General features: G+C 37.7%; 1 protein-coding gene across 4 annotated transcripts in view; it reads left to right on the top strand.

Annotated features, from left to right (window-relative positions):
• DNAJC13 (DnaJ heat shock protein family (Hsp40) member C13) overlaps window positions 1-27,869 on the top strand; it is a 145,140-nt gene that overhangs the window by 63,019 nt on the left and 54,252 nt on the right. For all 4 annotated transcript variants that reach the window (XM_062214722.1, XM_062214706.1, XM_062214713.1 and 1 more), the window contains exons 23-34: window positions 2,668-2,771; window positions 2,860-3,019; window positions 4,008-4,070; window positions 5,947-6,048; window positions 8,361-8,465; window positions 15,188-15,390; window positions 16,408-16,492; window positions 19,766-19,920; window positions 20,431-20,476; window positions 22,569-22,723; window positions 25,236-25,437; window positions 27,090-27,205. In XM_062214722.1, the coding sequence (XP_062070706.1) occupies window positions 2,668-2,771; window positions 2,860-3,019; window positions 4,008-4,070; window positions 5,947-6,048; window positions 8,361-8,465; window positions 15,188-15,390; window positions 16,408-16,492; window positions 19,766-19,920; window positions 20,431-20,476; window positions 22,569-22,723; window positions 25,236-25,437; window positions 27,090-27,205 (1,496 nt within the window). The remainder of the gene's footprint in view (window positions 1-2,667; window positions 2,772-2,859; window positions 3,020-4,007; window positions 4,071-5,946; window positions 6,049-8,360; window positions 8,466-15,187; window positions 15,391-16,407; window positions 16,493-19,765; window positions 19,921-20,430; window positions 20,477-22,568; window positions 22,724-25,235; window positions 25,438-27,089; window positions 27,206-27,869) is intronic.

The following is a 27,869-nucleotide window of genomic DNA, read 5'->3' as shown; positions in this document are numbered from 1 at the left end:
TGTATATAATTTAAGCTATTACGACAGCTGTAAATTTGAACATGCCAATGACTCTGTAGGCTTTGATCTTTACCCAGGCTGCATTTCTAAAACATGTTTAATTTATGTGTTCATTCCCTCCTAGAGAAATTTTCTTTCCTTTGGTTTTGGGAATCTGTATTCTTCTGCATGTCCTGCTTCTCTGTTGTCCAATGTTCAATCTTTTTTACTCATTTCTTCCTGTCTCCCTGGCCACCAAGTGTCGACTAGCCACAAAGTGTCAGTCCTTGGACCCCTTTCATTTTTCCTCATTGCCTTAATATTCTCATCTTATCTCATGGGTTTGTTTTTTTATTTGCTGATGCCTTCCAGATTTTTCTCTTGCTTAGACTTCCTTTCCAAGAAGACTTCATTTGCATCCTATAATTGGATATCTAATAAGCATCTAGACCTTTTCTCCAAAGTTGTGATCTTGTTCTTCCCCTAAGCCTTACTTCTCTTGCTGTCTTTCTGATCCTAGATAATTCTTTTCTAGTCAAAATCCTTGAAGTCATTTTTTCTCTTATACCCCAAATCCAGTTTGTGTGCAAATCCTGTTAAGTGCTCCTTCAAAGTATATCTGGAATCTGAGCATTCTTGCCTCTTTTTGGATTGTAGTAGTATCACTGCTTCTACCCTTTCCGCCTATACTCTATTAGCAGCATAGCAATAGGGTTATCTTGTTAGAATGTGAGCACAGTGTTATCATTCCTCCACTAAAATGTTGGCACTCCTTTGGCTTCCCGTTTCACTTAAGGTGGAAGTCTGAGTTCTTGAAATAGCGTCGAGGGCAGAGTCTGTATATTTCCCTACCCTAACCATCATCTTCTACTCATCTACTGTCTCTCTCTCTCTGACCCTTTTCTAGCCACGTTGGATTCCCTGAAAACCCCAAATTCATGTTCTTGCCTCATTGTCTTTCTACTTGCTGTTTCCTCTGCCTAGGTTAGTCTTTTCCCCATACAGCCTCCTAAATTGATTTCTCATCTTCAGATCTTTCCTTGGTTATCATCAATTAAGTGGGACTTCCCTTGCTACCCCATTTAAAAATGCAGCCCCCTCTATCCAGGCACATTAATTGTATGCTCATTCTCTCTCCCTATTCCTTTTTCTTGCTTTGTTGTACTTATTCACACTATCACCTAACCATCATAACCATCTCTTGTCATCTGCTCTGCCAGTGAGGGCTGAAATTTTTATGTTAGTTCACTGTATTATCTCCAGTGCCTAGAACAATGAATGACACACAGGCTGCCTGACACAATGCATGACACACAGGCATACACTTAATAAAGTTGGATCAATTAAATATGTAGAATTTATAGAAGGGAAGTGAAATTGAAGTTATATATATATTTGATTTTACATTGATTATATTTTTATGAATCAGTTATTTTAGGCTTTAGAAAAAGGATTTAATAATCAGACTAGGGAATTTCTTTTCATAGTTGCCTAAGTGTTTCCTTGAAACAAGCAACCTGGGTACAAGGGTCATGGTTTTGCTCCAACTACTGGAACTTTGCACGTGTGTTTTACCTCTATTTATTAGCCTGCCATAATTTGATATTCAGAGTACTGTACAACATATAAACTATAGATGATGTGTTGGTTTTAAGTCTTGGCACCTCAGCAAGGGGTATAAAGCTGGGATGAGCAAATACCTGAAGCATCCTTCAGGGCAAAATATGCTACAGAACCACCTACTCTGAGGTTGGTCATGGCAAACCCACAAGGGAATAAAGCAGATTAACTTTCTCTTCCCCCTGAGCCTTCATTGACAATAGTGCAGTTACAGTTTTTATCAGCAAGTTTCACATTCATAAAATTGGTGTATAATTTCAGCTGAACTTTTTTTTTTAAATTATTTTATTTGAAAGAGTTACAGAGAGAGGGAGAGACAGAAAGAGAGAGATCTTCCATCCACTGGTCCATTCCTCAAATGGCCAGAATGACTGGGGCTGTACCAGGCTGAAGCCAGGAGCCAGGAGCTTCATCTGCTGGGGCTCAAGCACTTGGGCCATCTTCCGCTGCTTTCCCAGACATATTAGCAGGGAGCTGGATTGGAAATGAAACAGCTGGGACTTGAACCATTGTCCCTATGGGATGCCAGCATCATAGAATGGCCTAACCTGCTAGGCTACAACACCTGCTCCCTAGCTGAAATAATTGGAAGAGTAAGTCAGGTACATAATAACAAATTATCAGAAGCTGTCACTGTGGAGTGGCAGGTAAAGTCGCTGCCTGCAGTGCTGGCATCCCATGTGGGCATGGACAGATTTAAAACCCGATCCAGCTCTCTGCTGATGAATGGCCTGGGAAAGCAGTGGAAGATGCCCCAAGTGCTTGGGCCCCTGTGCCCATTTGGGAGACCTGGAAGAACCTCTTGGCTCCTGGATTCTGATGGGCTCAGCTCCAGCCATTGTGGCCATTTGGGGAGTGAACCAGTGGATGGAAGACCTCTCTCTTCCTCTGCCTCTCTGTAATTCTGCCTTTCAAATAAATAAATTTATCTTTAAAAAAGATAACAAATTACCAGGTATTTTATGAAATGATAAACCCTGAGCAGAAAGAATAGTAATAAATGATTATGCAGAAATTACCAAAAGTCTGTTTTAAGCTAAAATAATGTGATTTGCTTTTATTAATAAGGTTAAATACGAGTGCCTGGCAGAGGAAATCAAAATAGGAGACTATTACCTGAGATTACTGTTAGAGGAAGATGAAAATGAAGAAAGTGGATCAATTAAGAGATCGTGAGCTATTTTTCATATCCTATTATATTTACTTTTCACTGTTGTTTCATGTTTATTTCTATTGTGAACTCTTTTTTTTTTAATTTAGGTATGAATTTTTTAATGAGCTCTATCATCGCTTTCTACTCACTCCAAAAGTAAACATGAAGTGTTTGTGTTTGCAAGCCCTTGCTATTGTTTACGGCAGATGTCATGAAGAAATAGGACCTTTTACAGACACAAGATATATCATTGGAATGCTAGAGAGGGTAAGGTTATGACTTAAGGAAGCTATTCTTTGATATTGACAATAGGTTATATGTTAAAGTTTCACAACTAAATTTAAATTCTGTTTGATCATATTATTACTGTAACTTTTCTGCATGAATTTTTTCTGTGATTTATATTCTCTTAAAAATCTAACTTGAATAGGAAAATGACTATTGAGTTTGTATTTCTCCATGTCAATTTATTTTTTAAGTTGCTGCTTTTGAACAATTACAATAACCTATTTGCCAATCTTTATGGGTGAACTGGACAGGTGTTTAAACGAAATAGTGGCTTCTAGAGTTCTATGTTCCTTTGGTTTTCAATTGTGGAAAAGTCTAAAATGATGTTATACTAAATTTAAAAGTGGAAAGGTAGCAAAACTTTTTAGAACTAAAACAATAACCAAAAAAAAGGAACTTTGAATTAGCACTTTCTGTAGATCATTGAAGTGTTATTTTATGCTTGTGACTCATGCCTTGTGGATTAAAAAATTAATTTTGAATAAGGTCACAAAATGTAGCTAATAACACAACTAGCACAAAAATCCCTATTGTTTACTGTTAAACCAGACAGTATTGTTGAATTCTAATCCACTATTATTCCATTGAACCTACAGTACTTGTGCCATACCATTTGTATTGTAAGCAGATACATGTTTTCCTTTGTCATGTTCATTGCAATATAATTTGTGTGAGATATTATTTATTTAGAATTTTTTTACTTAATTCAAGGTACACTTGGACCAGTTCTTTCATTTGTTTCAATTTTTACGTATCTTCTTAGAGCTATATATTAATATATGCAATAGGCTTAAACTATCTAACTTTCTAGGGATATTAGATAAATTACATAAATTAGAATAAGACATTGAGAAGTTGTGATAATCAAAACGACATTTCTTGTGGGCTGTTGATTTTGTGAAGTGATAGTAGTAATTTAAGTTGTGTTTCTATTTACTTTTGACTTAATTCTTACTTATTTCTATAGTGCACAGATAAACTTGAAAGAGATAGGTTGATCCTCTTCCTTAACAAGTTGATTCTTAATAAGGTACAGTATTTTTGTATAAACATGCTATTTCCAAATCATATGAGTATGTAAATATAAACTATCAGTTTGAGTTAATATCCAGAGATGGTTCTTTTTCTCTTTTTTAAAAGATTTTATTTACTTATTTGAGAGGTAGAGTTACAGAGAGAGGGAGAGACAGAGAGAATGGTCTTCCATCCGCTGGTTCACTCCCCAGATGGCCATGACTGAAACTGAGCCGATCTGAAGCCAGGAGCCAGGGGCCCAAGTGCTCAGGCCATCTTCAACTGCTTTCTCAAGCCATAGCAGAGAGCTGAATAGGAAGAGGAATAGCCAAGAATTGAACTGGCGCCCATATGGGATTCTGGCACTACAGGCAGAGGCCTAGCCCACTGAGCCATAGCACTGGCCCCGGTTCTTTTCTTTTTAGATCAAAAAAACTGTGTGCTTTAAATTTCCCTGTATCCTCTGCCTTAATCTTATAAGTGTTAAATATGCTAATAGTAGATTTGTAATGAATAATGAGGGAGGGATGACTTCATTAATCGATTTCTCTTGAGGAATGAATGCTTAGGAACAAATTTTAAGTAAAATGAGTGTTTAAAATGAAATGCAAAGTTTTTAACTTACCAAAATGTATTTTGATGATGGAAATAAATCCAAAATAAAATCAAGAACCACTTACTCTTTGTATGTTGTTTTTTAAGACATTTTTAAATAGATTTTTGCTGGTTTCTAATACGAATTCAGAATTATAATACGTAACATTAATTTGCTTTTGAAGGATGTTGAAATTTCTTAACATTTTTCAGGGCCAGCCTGTGGTACAGTGGGTTAAGCCACCAGGATGATGGTTCTGGCTCCCAGCTTTGTCCTGGTCCAGACCTTATTGTTATAGCCATTTGGGGACTGAACAGGAGATGAAAGATCACTGTCTGTTGTTTGCCTTTCAAATAAATAAATCTTTAAAAAAATTTTTTTATGCTAATACCCACTGGCCTACTTTTATTCTCACTTTTAGTAACTACTAAAGATGTTTTTAAAAAGTTTTAAAAGTATAATTTGTGAATCTTAGGAAATTATAGTTTAAATTATACACATAGAACTTTATATATGGAATATTATATATTTAGAATAATCCTTACAGAATGGCATTGGAAGAATAATTGTGAAAGCACAGAGTTCGTCATTGCATTCTTCAGTTTATTTTTATTTTCATTCGTGTTATTTGTTGGTGTCTTTTATTTTGTTGTTTTGCTCAGAATGTATTTAAATTGGAGTGAGCATTGGCTTAGCAGTTAGGATACTGCTTGTGAATCCTCCATTCCATTTTAGTGGATGCCTCGGTTCAGGTTCTGGTTCCACTCCCAATTGCAGCTTCCTGCTAATGCACACCTGGAAGGCAGCAGGTGATAGCTTAAATCCTGCTTTCAGTCTTTCCCAGCCCCAGTTATTGCAGGCATTTGAGGAGTGATCTCTTTCCCTTCCTCCCTCCCTCCCTCCCTCCCTTCCTCTGTCTTTCAAAGTAAATTAAATAATTAATTAAAAATGCATTTAAATAAGAAAACAATTTAAGTTTACTTATTTTTATTTATTTGAAAGGCGAAGAAAAAACTATCTGTTGATTGATTCCCCCAATGCCTATGGCAGCCAAAGATGGATGTGATTGAAACCAGGAGCTTGGAACCTCATCCAGGTCTCCCATGTGTGTGGCAGGGATTCAGATATTTGAGCTATTAATGGCTCTTTCCAGGGTATGCATTATCAGGAATATCAAGTAATATCTGTTGAGTCAGTTATTTCCAAAGAGAGTCCAAATATTCTCTTAGAGAACCTTTTGGTAGTAGTACATATAGGGGAGAAAGATTTCAGATTCTGTAAAAATTTCTTTTTCCAGAAAAATGTGAAGGATCTAATGGATTCAAATGGAATTAGAATCCTTGTGGACTTGCTAACTCTTGCACATCTCCATGTAAGCCGAGCTACAGTACCACTGCAAGTATGTATGCTTGTCTGGATTTTACAAACTAATGTTCTTTCACTACAGTTTTAGGATGAAAAGAATCCTAGAAATCTGGATGGCCAAAAAAGTATTTCTCTATGGTCAAGAAATTATTTCTTTTTTTTTTTTTAATTTTTATTTTTTAAAAACTTGTTTGACAGAGTTACAGAGAGTGAGAGAGAGAGACAGAGAGAAAGGTCTTCCTTCCGTTGGTTCACTCCCCAAATGGCCGCCTCGGCTGGTGCTGCACCAGTCCGAAGCCAGGAGCCAGATGCTTCCTCCTGGTCTCCCACGTGGGTGCAGGGGCCCAAGCACTTGGGCCATCCTCCACTGCCCTCCCGGGCCACAGCAGAGAGCTGGACTGGAAGAGGAGCAACCGGGACTAGAACCCGGCACCCATATGGGATGCTGGCGCCACAGGTGGAGGATTAGTTAAGTGAGCCACGGCACCGGCCCCAAGAAATTATTTCTGTAGTAATTATAATAGTACTAATCCATGGGAGTTTAATTCACATACAAAAGGTGAAAGCACCATAAGAATAATCTGAAATGGATAGTAATGATCCAGCTTTACTTCTGCTGTATCTCTCTTGTCTTTTAAAGTAGCTATATCTCTAGCATAGTTTATTCTGAGGTAATATGACCTTTGGGAGTTAAACTGAATTCATCCAACATATAACTAGAACTTCTAATGTTGACAGGCTCTGAAAATATGTTTTGCTTTGAGAACTCTGCGGGTGTTACTGGAACCAGCAAGGGCACAAAGCCACAAGTCTTCTGCATGACTTTTGTGATGCCCAGTTTGTAAAAAGGATTTCTATGTAGCTCATTTGAATTTTGGGGTGTTAGCTTTATTTTTGTTTGATGTCCCGGTGCAAGGAAAGTTGTCATGGTAGATTTTATGTGAATTGGAACCAACAGCGCTATTTAACTATTTAGAATATGACGTTTTCTATGATCAGGTATGAATGATAGTAATTATAATTACCACTGCACTGTGCCATGTCCTGTTCTGGTACATATATTAAAAACTTTAAATTCCCCAATAGTCCTACGAGATGGTTACTGTCATTATTCTTGTTTTCCTCATGAGGAAACTGGAACAGAGAGGCTACTTAAATGCATTGCCTAATGTGCTCCCAGAAGTATCAGAGTTAGAGTTGGAACCAGTAGTTTACATTCATAACCATTTTGCTATTCTTGACATGTGAGTCTAAGAGCCAAGAGTTTATGGGGCAGGCATTTATTCTGGTGATTCAGATGCCAGTTAAGATGTGTGCATCCCACATTAGAGTACCTGCATTTGATGATATGGTGAGTGAACCAGCAGATGCAGCTTGCTCTGTCTGTGCCTCTCACAAAAAAAGAGTTGTAATAAAATATGCTCACTATATAAAAATTCTACCCTGGGTTTCTCATAAAACATTAATAGGAAAATTTAAAGAATTATCTATAGTATAAAAGAAAAAATTACAAAAAAAATACAATATTGCAAATCTTCATTGGCTCTAATTGAAATTCTAGAATAGGGCCACAATCTTTACAATGCAGCAACTCACACATGAGCAAGTTATATATTTACAGCCAGAGAAAAGGAAGTGACAAACATAAAATAAAAGGAAAGTATAGAAACAGCATAATTGATGGCAGCTTGCATCTGTCTTATTTGAACATGATTTGAACACTTGTCAGACTGGCTGTGGTTGACTGAAGGTTGGCTGCCTGGATTGCCTGAGACTGGGCTACTAGTTAGAAAAGCAAGATACAGTCTATTCACATAAGTTAGGTCACAGTTCACTATGGAAGCAGCTTTAGGCCAGACTTAATTCATATTAACATGTTTAAAATCCTAAAGTCTTTCCTGATAACATTTTAACTGTTTGATCTCAAATAATTATTGAAACCCTTAAGTTGTAGTAAGTTAATTCTTCCTCAAAACACTTTCATAGTTCTTAGCATTGTGGTTCAAAGTTATTGATAAATGTTTAGTTATGTAACTATTTGCATATTTTTTGCTACTAAAATTTTAGTGTCCTGAGAACTTACTGATGACCATAAAGAATATAAATGACTTATAATTTAGCTAAGATTGCTCAGTGAATTTAGGGTACTATTTACTTCAAATACATATTTAAAAGAAAATAACTTTTGACTATTGGATTAGGCATCTAATCCTTAACTCCTAAGGAATTCCTAAAGGGGCAAAAGGAATATAAGCTCCCAAATTAGTGCTGTATATCATTGTTTTATAACACCTGCTCTCGTAAACTTCTTCCATGGAAAATAACTAAAATCTTTTTCAAACTTAGAGCAATGTAATTGAAGCTGCTCCAGATATGAAGAGAGAGAGTGAAAAGGAATGGTATTTTGGCAATGCAGACAAAGAACGGAGTGGCCCATATGGTTTTCATGAGGTATGTGTCTTGGAGAAGCTTTTTTTTATTTTTTTATTTTTTTATTTAATGAATATAAATTTCCAAAGTACAGCTTATGGATTACAAAGGCTTCCCCCTCCGTAACTTCCCTCCCACCCGCAACCCTCCCCTTTCCCACTCGCTCTTGGAGAAGCTTTTTGCAAAGGCCTGCACTTTTTCTGTGCCCTCACAGACAGATGTAGAATATTTTGAAACTGACTTTAATTACTTGCATCAACTCTGAGGGCCCTGCAACTCCATTTATGCACTAGGGATTAGACAGCTTGCACTGTTAATGAACCACACATATGTAGCAAATCATGTCTTCTAGCTTTAAAAAGCAATTTATTGTTAATGGAAGTAGCATTCAGGATTGTAACATTTTATTTAATAACAATTGCTATATTAATTATTATGTCAAACTATAATACTTCCATGTGGTATGATCAAGTAAGCTTTAATTTCTTGTCTGAATTTTTTTGTAAATTATCTATTTAGTTTCTGTCTTCATCTTTATTTTTTTTTATTTAATTTTTTTAAACTTTTATTTAATGAATATAAATTTCCAATGTACAGCTTATGGATTAGAATGGCTTCCCCCTCCCATAACTTCCCTCCCACCCGCAACCCTCCCCTATCCCGCTCCCTCTCCCCTTCCATTCACATCAAGATTCATTTTCAATTCTCTTTATATACAGAAGATCAATTTAGTATATATTAAGTAAAGATTTCAACAGTTTGCACCCACATAGAAACACAAAGTGAAACATACTGTTTGAGTACTAGTTATAGCATTAAATCAAAATGTACAGCACATTAAGGACAGAGATCCCACATGAGGAGCAAGTGCACAGTGACTCCTGTTGTTGACCCAACAAATTGACACTCTAGTTTATGGCGCCAGGAACCACCCTAGGCTCTCGTCATGAGTTGCCAAGGCTATGGAAGCCTTCCAAGTTTGCCGACTCTGATCATATTTAGACAAGGTCATAAAAGACAGGGTGAGGATAGTAACCAATGTTCCTAAGAGTGGCATTAACCAGGTCTGAACAATTATACAGCATTAAGAGGGGAAGAGGACCATCAGTACACACAGGTTGGGAGTAGAGCCATTGGTGGTAGAGTAGAGGTTATGATTACGAAGGATTGAGGCCCAAGTGCGCTAGACAGGGTCTAGAACAAAGGACAGAGATTATTAGAGGAGCTAAGAAAGGTTCTGTCTAAGCTACAATTAAGTTTTCTGATTGAGAGGCAAATAGAACCTGATAGAAGGGGCTTGATAATCTGGTGGGCTTTAGGCCTTGTAAGTTCAGAGGCCCAGACCTATCTCTTCACATGGGGTACATCCTCAGGGAGGTGTGAACCTCCTAGGGGAAGGCACTCTGTTGACTTTCATTACTTGGCTGGCCTGGGAGGAGAGCTGGCCAGGTAAAGGCAGGGGGCATCTCTAACAAGAATTGTACAGTTCTGCCTGCAATGTTGCTGACCCTACTTGACCATCCCCTCAGCTGCAGTGGTCACTTTGGAAGTTGGGCTGAGTGAAGGGCTTTTCAGCTTAGAGCCAGTAAGATCTGTGGCTCTGACCTGGGCATCCTTCGACTCCAGGGCAGGTCCATTTCCAGTGATCCAACTCTTGGCAGAGCTGCCAGGGCTCTTCACAAGTTGACTTCTGCTGAAGCCCAGGCTTACCACATTGAAAGCCACTGCAGTAGACTGGCCTGTTGAGTCTCCTTGAGGGCAGATCACTGTACAGATCAGCCATTAATAGGCCTGCCACCCATTGCTTCTGATGCCTAGCTTTCTTTTCCTCCTGGTTTTTGTTAAAGCAGACCAGAGGATGCCAGTCAAGGGAGTGCCCAAGTCCCATCTCTAATCTTCGGTGGCCTGAACTACAAGTCTATAGTCACAGGCACGTTCTGTAGTAGTTTTTCTAAGGTAGACAATGCCCATGAGGAAACTTATATTCTTACTTTAAAACTTTCTTTCCCTTTGGTCTGAAAGGGAGGTTTTTTCTACTTACTGTTTACTTGGCTGATGGCGAAGTAAATCTAGCTATGAGATTATTATTTAAGCTCTTATTTTGGCTATGCTATTACAGAAAATGTTAGCCATCTCTTTTATAAGGTCTAAAGATTAAATTGTGCATCCTACAGATTCCTTCATAATAGAATTAGTTTCCTACCTTGAAGAGAATAGAGAAATGAAAGAAGAAGTTGGGCTTAGAATAGAGAAATGAGGGAGCAAGTCCTAGATCGCTTGCTGACAATAGCAATATCACATGAATACGTAGCAAATAGTTTCAACCATTAGATAACAACTTAAGAAAACATTTACCAGAAGGTCCAATGCCTTCTATAAATTTTAAGAATCATGTATTTGAAAACACCTCTTAAATATCTAACATGGTATAGTTTGTTTAACCAGTAAACTTAAGCATAACCATATAAAATGTTTTTAGTTTCTTTCTACCAACAAGTATAAAACATATGATGCAGAGATTCAGGTCAAAGGAATTAAAATGTATCTTTGATTGATTTTAGCAGCTTAAATTTATGGACAATCTTATCTATAAGCCAATTAAAATAAAACTCTTAATAAAATTTTCCCATGTGGACATACAATATGTACACACATATAACATAGCATAGTAGACCAATATAGCAATTTTAATACTAGCTTTTAAAATCTTTAACTCTTTTTGTAGATTGCCAATTGATTTGAATTGCTTTTTGTTTATAGTAACCTCAGTTAACCACACTTTCTCTCAGTTGGTACTGTTAATACATTATTGGCTTCATCTGTTTACAGAGCCATCCCAAAGTACTGAATACAATAGAAGTGGCTGGAAAACGTCCATAGGAACCTGTAGGAGGACAGCTAAACACAGAACCAACAATGCTTTGGTTTTATGAGCAGCAAATCATATATAACTGTGGATGACAAAAGACTTTAAGTCGCCATGTTTAAAATTATAAACTCATCAACCAACAAGAGGCACTTGCTTACTTCACAGTATTTTTGAAAGCACCTGTAGGATTTTACAAGTATTTAACCCTTTAGACCTCTGGGGCTTTCTCATTAAGATAACTATCATGTCTAGTAACACAAGATCATTAGACTTTTTAATTCTCAAACATTTGTATTAATAGCATTTTCCATTATAGAAACTTAAAATTTGGTACCACATCACATCTTGACAGTACTTCTACTATAATCCAAATAGCCTGATTAGTTGGTGTCTCTATAAGATGAGAGACTTAGGTCCTTCGATTTTTTTCAATTGGGCCCAAACTGGAAAAACCAAAGTTCAAGATTTACTGGAAATTTTAGAGTCCAGATTGTTTGGAACTTTGATTTTTTGAATGGCTGTCAAGAATGCGAAGAAGGCTCAAAATCCAAAATATCTGGTTGAAGTAAGATTCCTTAAAATCATGACATAACATAGACCAAATTTGATCATTGTTACAAGGTGATTATTCAAATCTTTGGAAAAAAGCACATATTTAAATAACCCATAGCTCTTAATAAAAATTCAGCTGTTTTTGAACAATTAGAATTTAACAGACATCAAGAGAACATAATAGATTACTTTAACACATTGCTTTAACAGAGCATCAGATTTTAATTCTATGTCAAAGAGAAATTGAGCTTTCTGTGATCTTTTGCTGTGAGGTTTCCTTCCTTTACCTTCTTTCATATTGATGACTGTGTTCCTGTGTTTTTGTGTGTAACACATCTTTAAGCATCTTTTACAGGGCAAGATGAGTGGCGACAAATTCTTTCAATTTCTGTTTGCTATGAAAAGTCTTAATTTCACTTTCATTCACAAATGAGAGCTTTGCAGGATATAATATTCTGGGCTGGCAGTTTTTCTTAGTACCTGGGCTATGTCTCGCCATTCCCTTCTAGCTTGTAGGGTTTCTGATGAGAAGTCTGCTGTGAGTCTAATTGGAGATCCTCTGAGAGTAATCTGACGTTTCTCTCTTGCACATTTTAGAATCTTTTCTTTATGTTTCACTTTATGTTTATGGTGAGTTCGATTACAACATGTCGTGGTGAGGATCTCTTTTGGTCATGTTTATTAGGGGTCCTATAAGCTTCCTGTACTAAGATGTCTCTTTCCTTCTCCAAACCTGGGAAATTTTCTGCTAGTATCTCACTAAAAAGGCCTTCTAATCCTTTCTCCCTCTCCATGCCTTCAGGAACTCCTAGCACCCGAATGTTAGGTTTTTTAATAGTATCCTGTAGATTCCCAACAATATTTTTTAGATTTCTAATTTCCTCTTCTTTTCTTTGGTTTGCCTGTTTCCTTTTCTGTTCTCTGTCTTCTGAGTCTGATATATTCTCTCTTCTGCTTTGCCCATTCTGTTTTTAAGGCTCTCTAATGTGTTTGTCATTTGATCTATTGAATTCTTCATTTCATTATGATTTCTTGTCACTATCACAGTTTCTTGTTCTACTAGTTGTTTCATTTCATTTAGATTCCTCCTTAATATTTCATTTTCTTTTTATTTTTTTATTTTTTATTTTTTGACAGGCAGAGTGGACATTGAGAGAGAGAGACAGAGAGAAAGGTCTTCCTTTTTGCCGTTGGTTCACCCTCCAATGGCCGCCGTGGCTGGCGCACTGATCCGAAGGCAGGAGCCAGGTGCTTATCCTGGTCTCCCATGGGGTGCAGGGCCCAAGGACCTGGACCATCCTCCACTGCACTCCCAGTCCATAGCAGAGAGCTGGCCTGGAAGAGGGGCAACCGGGACAGAATCTGGCACCCCGACTGGGACTAGAACCCGGTGTGCCGGCACCGCAGGCAGAGGATTAGCCTATTGAGCCGCGGTGCCAGCACTAATATTTCATTTTCATGAGAGAGATTTTCTGTCTTGTCCATTAAGGATTTCTGTAGTTCAAGAATTTGTTTTTGGGAACTTCTTAATGTTCTTATCAATTTTTTTAGATCCGCTTCTTGCATTTCTTCTATCTCATCATCTTCATAATCTTGAATTGGGGTGTCTTTTTCATTTGGGGGCGTCATAGTGCCTTCCTTGTTCTTGTTACCTCAGTTTTTGCATTTGTTGTTTGGCATGTTGGAGATATTTGGTTTCTTCACTGTGGTGTTTTTCTTGTTACACTATGGCTCTATATTAAGTGGACTGTCTGCTTTCGGTGGAGCCTTAGAGGCTTGAGATGAGTGTGGCCTGAGATCTCTGTTTGGTTCCTCAGAGTTGAGGGTGTGTCAGAAGTGACACTCCCAGGCTAGGCGTGGTAAATCTCTCTTTCTTTCTTTCTTTCCTTTTTTTTTTTTTTTTTTTGATTCAAAAGGGAAGTAATTCCGCACAGCTGAACGTAATTGGAGGTAGTTAGCAGGCGAATGATATACCCACAGGAGCCAGAGATCGGAAGCTCTTTCCCTAGGACCACACAGGGAATCGGTGCTGCCTTCAGTGTGGGCTCCAATTCTCCTGCAGTCTCCCACTTGGTTGCCAAGTTAGATCCTAATCTCCTGTTATTTCATCCCCTTCCCCAGAGTCAGGTTTTTCTGCTAGGCTCAGGTCCGGTGCAGACCTGAGGTCTCCCTGCTTTTGACGTATGTCCAAAATGGCGCCTGCTCTTTGTCTTGCTCGCCTTTGAGGGGTGAGCAGAGAGAGAGAAACTCGTGTCCCTATCGGTCACTTTTTTTTTTTTCCTCTCTCTCTTCTAGTTAGCCTGGTGAACTTTTCCCCATGGAGTTTCAAGCCTCGTTCCCTCTAGTCTCCTCTTTCCACTTTCCCACTGGTGTCTCGGGCTATTGAGGTTCGGCTCACCTCACGTTCCAGCACTGGTGTGTTGATTCTGCCGCTGATGTCCCGAACTTGGGCTCCCATGCTCTCCATGCAGGTCCACTGTGAATCACTAGTTCCGGAAGAGTTTCCTCTGCTGTTTCTTCCCCTACTCTTCCTTGACCCTGCAGTATTTCCACTTTTATTAAAATGTCTCTTCCCGAACTATCAGTGTGCTCCCTTCCTATTCCGCCATCTTGCTCCTGAATCTGTCTTCATGTTTAAAATATACAATCCTGACCCTGTCTCCCTGCTTCATCGGACCCCATCCTTTGCCTCCCAGGCTCAGTCAAAATTTGGCCAAAATATAGGTTTTTTTTTTTTTTTTTTTTTTTTTGACAGGCAGAGTTAGACAGAGAGAGAGACAGAGAAAAGTCTTCCTTCCATTGGTTCACCCCCCAACTGGCCACTACGGCTGGCGTGCTACGCCTATCCAAAGCCAGAAGCCAGGTGCTTCCTCCTGGTCTTCCATGCCAGTGCAGGGCCCAAGCACTTGGGCCATCCTCCACTGCCTTCCTGGGCCACAGCAGAGAGCTGGACTGGAAGAGTAGCAACAGGGACAGAACCGGTGCCCCAACCGGGACTAGAACCCAGAGTACCGGTGCCGCAGGCAGAGAATTAGCCTAGTGAGCCATGGCGCCAGCCAGTTTTACAGTTTTGAAGAGCCTTCTGCTCTTATGTAATTTGGTGATCTTACACTCTACCCTTCATTTTTACTCTGTGAATATTATTTACGCTCTGTATTATCCAAATTTGTTTTCTGGAAGGCCTGTTAACAAAAGTTTTGTTTTTTTAATAATGAACTTGCATGCTTGTGTCATAGTTTAGTATGTATTTACCATAAAATAAAAAACATGGGTAAAATTTTTATTTGCCTATTTGTAATAATGATGTCATCCATCCATTAAGATGCAAGAATTGTGGACCAAAGGAATGTTAAACGCAAAAACCAGATGCTGGGCTCAAGGCATGGATGGATGGCGACCACTTCAGGCAATACCCCAGCTTAAGTGGTGTCTGTTAGCCAGTGGGCAAGCTGTGCTGAATGAGAGTGACCTTGCTACCCTTATATTGAACATGTTGATCACCATGTGTGGATATTTTCCAAGCAGGTAAGATGTAATTTAATATTCCCATGGCTAACAGGGGACTCTAAAATATCTTCATTTCCTCATTGGCATGAATGCTTCCTCAGTAACATGGGATTACTCTGGTGATTTAAAACAAAGGTGTCCTGTCTCTGATCTTGGGGAAGTTCTGCTTTGGCTTTTGGAACGGAACTCTTTGAAATAAATAATTTGCAAATTATATTGATAAAGTGGCTGAAAAGCAATATTCTCTGGAACAATTTCAAGTAGTATTTCAAAATTGAGGCTTACAAACTGCACTGTAACAACAGTAGCAGTCAGAGCATTCCTGTGAATCAGGTTGAGTGTTCTGAAGTAAGCATAAGGCAACCTGTAGAGAGTGGGGTGTGCCAACTCTGATTCTGTCAGAGTAGAGACCTATGGACAGAAGGTGAATCTGGGCCCGCATCTCACCCCACTGGTGGTGGGAATTTGTTCTCCGCTGACCTTGCATGGAACTTTACAATTTTTATAATATATTTTCATAGACAGCATTTTTTCTGATTATTAAGTTATCTTGTAGTGGAAACTACTGAGAAACTCGCATATTTTATGAAAGGTTTTCATGATTCCAGTTCTCTTTAAAATAGAACTAACTAAAATCCACACACTTGGTATTTAGAAGTGACAGAAATTAAGACAAGGAAAATACTGAGCAGAGTTAAATTAAGGTTTATGTGATATAGTTTGTTATGCCCTTTGGGGGGAAATTCCACTAAGAGTGTGTTGGACAACACCAAGTTTAATCAATTAAATAATAAATAAGAGTCTTTGGCTCTTCTAGGGCACTGTTTTTCAAGGAAATCTTTTGGAAGGAAATGAAGTCATATTAAGCAGCCATATAGATTTAAACCAAAATACCTAATCATGTTCCCAGCTGTATGAGAGCTTAGTCTTCATTAACAAAAAAGTAAGGTAACCTGCTTCATGCCTAGTAGAATGCTCTAAAGATACAAATTTTAATAAGTACATTAAGTATTGACCTTCGAAAATGTTTTCTAGGGATCAGGACAATGCCATCATTCGGCCTTTACCCAGAGTGAAAAGATTGCTGTCAGACAGCACTTGCCTTCCCCACATTATTCAGGTGAGTTACTATCATGTTATCCAACTAGTCCCAGTATTTCAAGAATCATTTTCTCTTAATAAATTTTTTTATGAATTCCAGTTATGGTTTTAGTCTGTTTGATTTCCTAAAAGCTTGAACCCTGAATTATATTTATTTCACTCATAATTAGTAGATATTTTGGATATCCTGTGGAAGTCCGTATATCCAGAATTGTAAACAGGGAGTCTCCGGATTGCAAATCTGTTCTAAAAGCATTTTGTAGTACTACCCATTCTTTTTTAAAGATTTATTTATTTATTCAAAATTCAGAGTTAGAAGGAGAGGCACAGAGAGAGAGAGGACTTCCATCTGCTGGTTCACTCCCCAGTTGGCCGCAGCACCCAGAGCTGTGCCGATCCAAAGCCAGGAGCCAGGATCCCCTTCTAGGTCTCCCACGTGGGTGCAGGGGCCCAAGGACTTGGGCCATCTTCCACTACTTTCCCAGGCCATAGCAGAGAGCTGGATTTTTTTTTTTTTTTTTTTTTTTGTAAGATTTATTTATTTGAACGAGTTACCGAGAGAGAGAGAGGTCTTCCATCTGCTGATTCACTCCCCAGGTGGCCACAACGGCCGGAGCTGTGCCGATCTGAAGCCAACAGCTAGGAGCCTCCTCCGTGTTTCCCACGTGGGTACAGGGGCCCAAGGGCTTGGGCCATTCTCTGATACTTTACCAGGCCATAGCAGAGAGCTGAATTGGAAGTGGAGCAGCCAGGACTCAATCCAGTGCCCATTAGGGATGCTGGCACTGCAGGCTGCGGCTTTACCCACTACGCCACTGTGCCAGTCCCACTATCCATTCTTAAAGGCACACCATTTAGCATTAAAAGGTGATGTACTCTAGTTTGTGGTATAGGCTGATGTTGATCGGGTGACTGGGAGGCACAGCAGTGGGCCACCTTGTGGAGATGGTTTATGGATCTTAACAGATGATCACTGCTAGCTCACTAGTTTATGTCTCAGATTTTAACTGCTCTTAGTCACATGTTTTTATACATAGCAACCGATTGAAAGCATCAAGTTGGAATTATGTAGGCTATACCAAAATACTTTTTCTTTCTTTGCATCAATCTGCTGTTTTACAAGGAATTAAGGTATTTAAACTCCAGATTAGCGTTAAGCCCAAATAAGCCATGTAGTGAGATTTCATATAAATGTTTTCCTCCTGTCTGTTGATTTGTTTTCAAATATAATTTTTTTGCATTAATTATAGATGGCTTAACTCTGTGATGTTTATAAGGAAGTTGTACCTTTATTATACCTTCATTTATATATTTATGTGGACAGGGAAAGGAAGGTTACTCAGTTTATATATTTTACACTCACATATCACTACTTAAGTGCTTATGTAAGTTGCTAATAATGAAAAAACCTTCCGAGTATGATAATACAGTATCATTTGTTTTCCTAACTTACTTAAGCATACAGCATTTTAAAATCTGTGTGCTTTTGTGTTGTGGATATTTCTGTTCAGGCTTTTAAATGAAAGAGCACTGCAGTTACTGTTTCTTCTAAGCCACTACCACCATTTGCTGCAAGTGTGACCACGTGACTGCAAATGTGAGGCAGTGCAGAGAAGGACTGTTTTCTATGTTGGACTCTCTCAGCATCTAGATAAAATATTTTGCCTAGAAAATCAGCTGCTCCCAAATGTTTTTCCAAGCCATATGAAAGTGAAAGGAAAAGAATAATTTCAAGTGGTATTAAACTTTAGAATAGGAAAGGGTAATTGAAAAACTTTTAAGAGATGTATTCAGTGTAACATGAAGCTTCAGAGAGGGTTGGGTATTAATTAGCCAGATTTTTTTTAATATTTTCTAAACAAACAAAATAATTAGAAGAAATATATTGTAGATGTAGATAGCCTAAGATATTGTGAGTTTCCTTGTACAGTAACAACTTAAAATACTGTGTGTGGTTGGTTTTTTGTACTGTTTATTCCCTTAGTGAAAAGTCTTTAATTTTAGCTGCTATTAATACTAGGGGAAACCCTTGTGCAATTTTCTGTTTTTCCTTTGTAATAAGCATAGTATGAAATTCTTATTCTAGGTACTTTGTTGAACAGAAACCAAAAACACAGACAAATGTAAATTATTTACTTGAAAGACATGTGTGATGGCTGTCTATTCTTCCATCTGAGTCTAGACCTTTGATAATATGAGTTTATGCTTTTATTGGTGGCTTTTAACCCCAAATTGGGAAGTATTTGGAAGTATTTGTAGTAAATTGTTTCATGGATAACATTTAATAAATTGATTTATCAGATATTTATTCATAGCAGTTTTTTATTATTTTATTAGTTCAGATTCATTACCGTGGTCCAGATTTTCCATTCAGTATTTCTGCTGCTTTTATCTAGAAACCACATCTTTTGGTATTTTCTGGTAGTAGAATTACTACCTGGCAGCTGGTACTTGTTATGCGCTTTCCCTTTGACCTGCAGTTCTAGATCTACTTGTTAGTGTAGTCTCACTGATAGCTGTTCTCTGCCCTGCTTTTTTTTTCCCCCAGATACTTTTTATTTAAGGAATACAAACTATATCTTTCATAATTAGAACTTAGGAATTCTTCCCAACCCCTCTTTCTACCCTCCTTCCCCATGTAGCTTTCAGGAGATTCTTCATGTCAGCTGAATGGAAATTAACACAAAAAATACCTAGATCTTTTTCTTTTTAGTGATTTATTTATTTATTTATTTTTGAAAGGCAGAGTAACAGGGAGAGGGAGAAGGAATCACTCCCGAAGTGGCCATAACAGATGAGGCTGTACCAGGCCAAAGCCAAGCCAGGAAGTCCATGCATGTCTCCCCTGTGGATGGCAGGGGCTCAGATACTTTGGCTGTCATCCACTGCTGTTTTCCCAGGCATGTTAGTGGGGAGCTGGATTGGAGGCACAGCAGCCAGCACTTGAACTGGCAGTCCGATGCAGGTTTCCAGCCATTGCAAGCAGCAGTGTAACCCACTGTGTCACAGTGCCAACCCCAGTTGTTTTTCTTTTGTCATTAACAGAGAAATCTACTCTAAAGGAATTTTACCTAATGCATCATGAAACTAGCATCAGGCATATTTGGGTTTTTTTCTGAATAAGTTTTGGTCAATTCTCAATTGATATTTTACAATCTTTGTATTGAACACTGTGAGCAGACAGACTGGCTTTTACTGAATCCACAGATTTTTGGTTTATAATTTAAAGAAGAAACTGTAACTTCAGAATATGAAATATACATAAACCTAAAAAGAGATTTTCTTTTCTCAGCTACTACTGACCTTTGACCCTATCCTTGTTGAGAAAGTGGCTATTTTGTTATACCATATCATGCAGGATAACCCACAGTTGCCTCGTCTCTATCTGAGTGGAGTATTTTTCTTCATCATGATGTACACAGGTTCCAATGTGCTTCCTGTTGCTCGGTGAGAATTTTAAGGATAATCTCTTTGCAGTTATTAATTGAATTGTACTTAGGAAGGGTTGTTTGAATTTTTTGTGATTACATCATTGCTTTTTAAATGTTTCATTATAAAAGCTGTTTATATGTGTAAAAATTTGGAAAGTATAAGAATGGGGAAGAAATTACTCAGAATTGATCACTTTATCATATCTAACATAAAACTTTTATAACCATGTAATATTGTAACATATTTAATAAAAATGTATTCGTATTGTACATGCAATTTTGCCTTTTGCTTTTCCTTAAAATTGAATAATTTTCATTTTGTTACATAACCTTAATATAGTCATACTCAAAAATCATTATAGGTCATATAACTTTTTACCATAATTGGAAATAAAATAATTTTGGAATATGGATTTACAAGTTGCCTTGTTGCTTTTATTTATATTAGATCTGGTGTTTAGAACACTGGTTTTGCTAAAACTAAATCAGTCCCCATATCTGACAGATAATTTATTTTTCTTGGCAGGTTTTTAAAATACACACACACCAAACAGGCTTTCAAGTCAGAAGAGGTAAGTCAGCTCAATCCTCTGAATATTTAACACTAGGTAAGCTGATTTGGCCCTGTAAGGTCTTCTGAGCTGTATATGTTTGCTAATTTATAACTACTTGAAGTAGGTTTTGTTTTATTTTTTTTTGTGTTCTTCTTAGTACCATATACTTAGAAAATCTAAGCTAAATTTTAAAATGAAAACAAATGTTGCCCATTAGATGTATATTGAAATCACAGCTATAAATTATTACTTGTTACCTCTGTGAATGTAAATTGTTCTCTTTTTATTAGATTTAAATAAATGGAAGAGGTATTTAGCTTAGTGTTTAAGATGCCTGTGTCCCACTTCCGAATGCCTGGATTCTGTTCCCACCTCCAGACCCAAGAAGACAGTGTTGATGACTCAAGCAGTTGAGTCCCTGCCACCCATGTGGAATATTCAGACTGAGTTCTCAGCTTTGTCTTGGTCCAGTCCTGACCATTGCAGCATTTGGGGAGTGGACTAGTGAATTGGAGCTCACTCTTTGTCTGTCTTTCTCTTTGTATCTCTGCTTTTCAAATAAAAAAAAAATTTTAAATTAGTTATTTTTGTAAGTAATTCATTAGATATCTGAGTGTCATATAGTCAGCTAAGATTTAAAAAGACTTTAGCTGCCTTTTTGTTCAGATCCAAAGGTAGCAGAAGTGCCACACTTCTCTTTTGAAGCTACTCAATTTTTTATATTCTCTCTAATGTTCTTGACATTTTACCAAGGAGGAAAATTAGGCATTCAAAAGAAAGGTGAGACTCTTCCAGGTGGCTTTGATGACCTAAACCTTTATGCCTACATTCTACAAAGAGATATTGTCAAAATATAAATGAAGGGTGTTTCAAAATTTGTTGGACTTTTCATGGAGCAGTGATTTTTTGGGGGGCATTTTTTCAAGAGTAGAGCAGTAAAATGAAATACTGATCAAGAAACTAAGGAATGTTACTGTCTTTGGTAGTAGACACTAGATCAAATCATATGTTTGATAGAGCAACCAGTTAGGCCCTGGAAAATCTATTTGATAATATTAAAGGTGAGGTCTCCTATAGCATAATTCCCACAGCATTATATAAATGGAAATGAGAGTATACAAGAAGTTAAAAAAAAAATCTATTGATACTCTCTTAATGTGGAATTAATCATTTTGGGTATTTAGTTTTCTTCCTTTATTGCTGTGCAATTATACATATGTAGTTTATTTTCAAATTTTTAGAAATTACATCACCTAACAATGTTTTGGATAATTACAACAAAGCAGTGTTTATAGCTGAATTCTAGATGCAGGAATTACCAAATAATAGAATTCTAAAGACAGAACAATCAATTCTTTACCCAAAAGTTTAACCAATCACAAATTTAAGCTTTTGTTGGCAAAAACCTAAAAATATTCATCTTCTGCTTTGTCTTTGCATCAAGTGGTAAAGCCATATTTGAGTTTTTACCCTCCTGTCTCTTTGTCCTTTCCTAGGGAAGTAAAACATCTTAAATTTGCCTGGAAGGAAGTAAGAAAAGTATTTATAGTTTTTAGGATTTTATTTCCATCAGGTAAATAAATGAGTTAAAAAACTTACAGTGATAAAGTATGACATTTGGCTGACTCCATTATACCAGCCAAAGGATATGGACTTCTAATGTAGCTGATTATATTGATTATCATTTCCTTGTGTAGAATTCTCCATCCAAATCCTAGCCACAGTTCCTTTTTAAGACAAAGATCTCCAAGATTTGCTTTTGAGAATAGGAGATATGGATAGGAACTGTAAACAACAATGTTATGCAGTAAATTTTCACAGGTCCTTCCTTGTGATGTCTGTTACTGTCACACATGATGAAGGCTGTCCTAAATAACACCAGCAGCACTTAATGCTTGAGAAGCCTAAGACTGCTGTAAGGCTGAAGGCTGTTTGTTCTGCCTTGGAGCTCATTCTGGGGTGCTTTGTACTAGAACTTTTGACTTTAGTTTTGCTGTATTATCATCTAAATTACCAGTGGTGCTCTTTCTTCAAATGTTTTCTAACCATAATTCACTTATCAGAAAATTGAGAAGTAACTTTAGTTTCTCTATTTTGTTTTGTTTTAAAGACAAAGGGACAAGATATTTTTCAGAGAAGTATACTTGGGCACATCCTACCTGAAGCAATGGTTTGTTACTTAGAAAATTATGAACCTGAAAAGTTTTCTGAGATTTTTCTAGGAGAATTTGATACTCCAGAAGCAATCTGGAGCAGTGAAATGAGGTAAATAACCGTTTATTGTTTATATTTTAAACTCCGAATCCTTGCTCCTTGCCATCTTATTTGACTCTGTTAAATGTTTTCACTGGTGTCAGTCTAAGCAGAATAGTCACTGGTGCTAATTCAAGTGATAGGTACAAAGCCTTAAGCATTTTTGTCTTCTGACCTGATTTAACAAATTATTATTACCTTAATAGAGCTTTAATTGGACTGGGGTCTACTGTGAATGGTGCTTCTTAAATCAGTTTATAGAGTTGGTTATTTTTTAGGCAATGAATTAATTATATGTCTGAAGGAAATTATATAAGGATAAAATCTAGATGCTCCCAGGCATTAGGAAATAGGACTGTATTACACTAATTAAAAATTGCCATGCATGGCAGTTTGAGTCTGGACTGCTCTACTTCCAATCCAGCTCCCTGTTATGTGCCTGGAAAAGCAACAGAATATGGCCCAAGTGCTTGGGCCCTTGCACCCATGTGGGAAACCTGGAAGAAGCTCCTGACTTCTGGCTTCAGATTGGCCCAGCTCCAGCCATTGCGGCCCTTTGGGGAGTGAACCAGCAGATGGAAGATCTCACTTTCTCTCTCTCTTTTAGTCTTTGTTTCTCCCTAACATTGCCTTTCAAATAAATAAATCTTAAGCCACCTACATGGGCCTGGAATTGTGGCATAGTTGACATAGTGGGTAAAGCTGCTTCCTGGAACACCAGCATCCTATACGGGCTCTGGTTCAAGTACCAGCTGCTCCATTTCTAATCCAGCTCCCTGCTAATGCACCTGGGAAAGCAGCAGAAGATGTCCCAAGTGCTTGGGTCTCTGTACCTATATAGGATACCTGGAAGAAGTTCCTGGCGTCAGCCTGTCCCAGCTTAGTGGCTTTTTGGGAAATGAAACAGCAAATGGAAGACTGTCTCTGTCTCTCCCTCTCTGTGTAACACTACCTTTGCTTTTCAAATAAACAAAATGAATCTTTAAACAAAACAAAACAAAAACAACAACAACAAAAACTGCTTGCAAAGAATGGACCAGATCAGAGATATCCAGCAGGCTTCCTTAGCCAGCACATTTTGACCTTCACCTTGGTGGTTAGCATTTCTAAGAAACATCCTTATTAGCAGAGAAATGCTATCATAGAAGCCTGTGGAAACCCAGAAGCACATGGCAGTATCCAGCTTGGTTCTAAGACTGAATACTGCACAGTTCCAGTGTCAAGGCTGCCTGTTGGTGGACAACACCATTGGTTCACTTAGATGGCTGGTGTTTGGCCTTCCCAGTTATTCACTCTCTTCAGACCAATTTCACATTCTGCATGCCACCTGCTGGTTATCATTTTTGTCGTGTACTAGTTGCTGATTTGAATCTTCTCTGGCAGTCTTATTTTCCACTGAGGAAAAAATACTTAGGAATAAAAAGTTAGCAATACAGTTATTCTTGGTAATGTTTTTATCTTGACATTGGCTAATGTGATTCCTTATCTAAAAGATGTATCTCTGTATACAGACCTAATCAAATTTCTGCTTAGCTTAGTCTAGATCTTATGTTGTAGAAAGTTAATTAAAATAACACTGTATAGTGTGCTGTTTTGGGGGTAATAATAAATGTGTTTTTGGCTACACCCTCTTGCACGTATACATCATTCCATCTGCCCTTCAAATGGCTCGTTTTTTAATAGGAAGAATTGGGGCTGGCAAAGGGGGTTAGGCTGCCATCTGCAGTGCCCGTATTCCATATGGGAGTAGATTCAAGTCCCAGCTGTTCCACTTTGAGTCCAGTTCCCTGCTAATGTGCCTGGGAAAGCAGTGGAGGATGGCTCAAGTGCTTGGTACCCCTGCAAATAAGTGGGAGACTCAGGTGAATCTCTTGGTCCCTGGCTCCTGGCTTTGGCCTGGCCTAGCCTAGCCTTGGTTGTTTAGGCTATATGGACAGTAGATGGAAGATCACTCTCTTTCTTTATCTCTCCCTCCCTCTCTGTAATTCTGACTTTGAGAAGCAGAGTTAGAGAGAGGGGCCCTCCATCTGCTGCTGGTTCACTCCCCAAATGGGCACAATGGCCAGAGCTGAGCTGATCTGAAGCTAGGAGCCAGAAGCTTCTTTTGGGTCTTCCACATGGTCAGAGTCCCAAGCACTTGGGCCATCTTCCACTGCTTTCCCAGGTCATTAGCAGAGAGCTGGATTGGAAGTGGAGCAGCCAAGATTTGAACCGGTGCCCACATGGCATGCCAGCAATGCAGGCGGAGGCTTACCCTACTAAGCCACAGTGCTGGCCCAAATAATAGATCTTTAAAAAAATAATAGGAAGGACCAATAATATTAGCCTTTTTCTCTATGATCTTTACAGTAAGTATGATAGATAAGTTCATTTCTGTTGACTATTTTTTATACTATAATATTAAAATACCCTGTGTGATATACTTACAAGCTCTTGGTTTTAAGTCAATAAATGGAGTTACCTCAAAGGAGACACGTGTAATTAGATTTGATGATTACCTGTTTTCATCATGCTTGAATTGCAGGCGCCTCATGATAGAGAAAATTGCTGCCCATCTTGCTGATTTCACACCTCGCCTTCAGAGTAATACCAGAGCACTTTATCAGTATTGTCCCATCCCAGTTATCAACTATCCACAACTAGAAAATGAACTATTTTGTAATATTTATTACCTCAAACAACTTTGTGATACACTCCGGTTTCCAGATTGGCCAATTAAAGACCCGGTGAGTAGGCAATTTAATTTGTGCCTTCTTCAACATAAAAACAACCTCTAATCACTTCAGTTATGTTTTTCTCTTGTGATAAGCAGAATAGCTTTCTTAAATTTTCTTTTTCAGTGCTATGTAACTCTGAATGTAGCTCATTATATTTGAGTGAATTTCAAAGTGAAAGATTAGCTTTTGAGCTAGTGTTAAGAACTTTATAATCTTCTGTGAGAAAGAAAAACTATATAAAAGCATCATAGCTTGGTAGAAGCTTGCCATTATATCAGATAAAGCTCACATATGTTGGAATTAGGCAGTTTGAAATTGAGTTTCAATTTGGCCATTGTTAGATCTATTTCTGTAACCTTCAGTTCTCATCTCTAAAGTGGTGGTAGTGGTTGTAATAATTAGCAGCTACCTCTGACTTCTTGTGAAGATTATGTGTGCATTCACATAATCATAATTCCTGGTACACAGTAACACAGACAGTAGCTGTGATCTCCTCATTTGTTTAGCATTGTGTACTGTCTGCTTATCCACAGTGTCCCTGGGACTCCACCAGCCTGGAGTCCTTGGATACCTATGGGGAGCCAAGAGTAAAGTAGGCCTGGGTGCCCATGTCTGTTATGATATGGAAATTATACCATTATCATTGACATCTAACAGATTTTAGAACAGTAGCCATTTGTACTATGAGTCACTGCTGTGATCAAATAAAGGTAGGGAGTCTGTGATACTTAAGATTCAATGTGAAATATAAAAAATACAGGCTTTTTAAGTCAAACCTGAGTTTGAATTCAGTTCCACCACAAAATAACCGGGAAACATATAGCCATATCTCAGAATCTCAGTGTTTTTATGGGTTATTGAAATTTTATATGAGAATTAAATCTATTTAGGGGTTTTTGGTAGAGCAGTTAAGATGCCACTTGGGATGCATGTGTTCCACATTGGAGCACCTGGGTTTGTGTCCCCGTTTCACTTCAAATTCCAGCCTCTCACTGATGTGTTCTCTGGGAGGCAACAGTGATAGCTCAAATACTTGGGTTTCTACCATCCATGTGGGATTCTCTAGATTGAGTTCTTGCCTCCTAGCTTCAGCCTGGCCCGATTCCTGGCTGCTGTGAGTGTTCGAGGGGTGAACCAGTGTCTCTGTCTCTATTTCTTTCAAGTAGATAAAAACAAATTTTTGAAAAAACACTTTAAATGATAAAGTACACAGTTGCCTGGCATGCAATAAACATTACTGTCTTCTCACTACCTTGACTTCTCTGTATTCACTACCCTCGCATGTGTTTGAGTACTGACATATCAGTAATTACATTAGCTCATCTAGAGAAGCATGCAGTCTACAGCTTTTGTTCTTATTGCAAGGTGTATAATTTAATAATTTCAAAGATATTTTCTGAATTTTTCTTTAAAAATTAAGGGTGGAGACACAAACTGGCAGAGACTCAAAACTGTCACTCAAAAGAAAATAGAAAAATACAGTCTGGCGATAAATAGCTGGTTACTTAACTACTCAACAGTGCTATGATTTTGATTACTTATATTATTAGATGTTAATTGGATAACCTAGAAATGTCAATTTATATGTAGCAAAAATTTCTACTTAATTATATTTTGAAATAAGTTTTACTTTAATATAAATTTTAATCCTCTGCCTTAAGGTTAAACTTCTAAAGGATACCCTTGAAGCCTGGAAGAAGGAAGTAGAAAAGAAGCCACCTACAATGTCAATAGATGATGCTTATGAAGTGCTTAATCTGCCTCAAGGACAGGGGCCGTGAGTTATTTTCATAATAGAGAGATAAACGTCTGCCTTAAAGTATTAAAATCAAAGACTAAATTATATTTAAATAAATCATTTTCAAAATATTGCTTATTCTTTGATATACAAGGACACATCAAAAAGTTCATGGAAAATGAAATTGAAATGTGTATATTTGGGTTAACAGGCATTTTTGAAATCCTAGCATAACAAGGATGTTGATAAAGTTTGTGGAAAATATGTGTATTATGAAAAAAATTGTCATTTCAAATTTTTTTTGTACTCAGATTTTTTTATTGCATCTTTCCACATAGTGTTTGAGGTACCCTTGTACACACATATGGGAATAACTATATGGCACTCTGTCCATGTAACTTTCACTTATGGTAAATTTCTGTTCTTACATAAGTATTGTTTTCTATTAATTGAAATAACGTAGGCAAAGTATCTGACACATGCTAGTCACTCACATCTTCCTTTTCCCCTTCTTGCAGATTTACTTTATTAATTGTCAGTGAAGTTTCATAGTAGGATACATGTGTTAGAGAAAAATGGTTTAAAAACATTCTCTTAAATATAGACTAAAAATGTACACTTTTCATAAGACTTCTTTAGTAACTTATGTTGACGTTTGAATTGGCAAACTATTTTATAGATTTAGAATTGGTATTTTAAACAT

The sequence above is a fragment of the Lepus europaeus genome, chromosome 2, assembly GCF_033115175.1.
Source record: "Lepus europaeus isolate LE1 chromosome 2, mLepTim1.pri, whole genome shotgun sequence".
NCBI lineage: Eukaryota > Metazoa > Chordata > Mammalia > Lagomorpha > Leporidae > Lepus > Lepus europaeus.
Note: the sequence above shows the minus strand (reverse complement) of the source record. Positions and strands in the feature narration are given on the sequence as shown.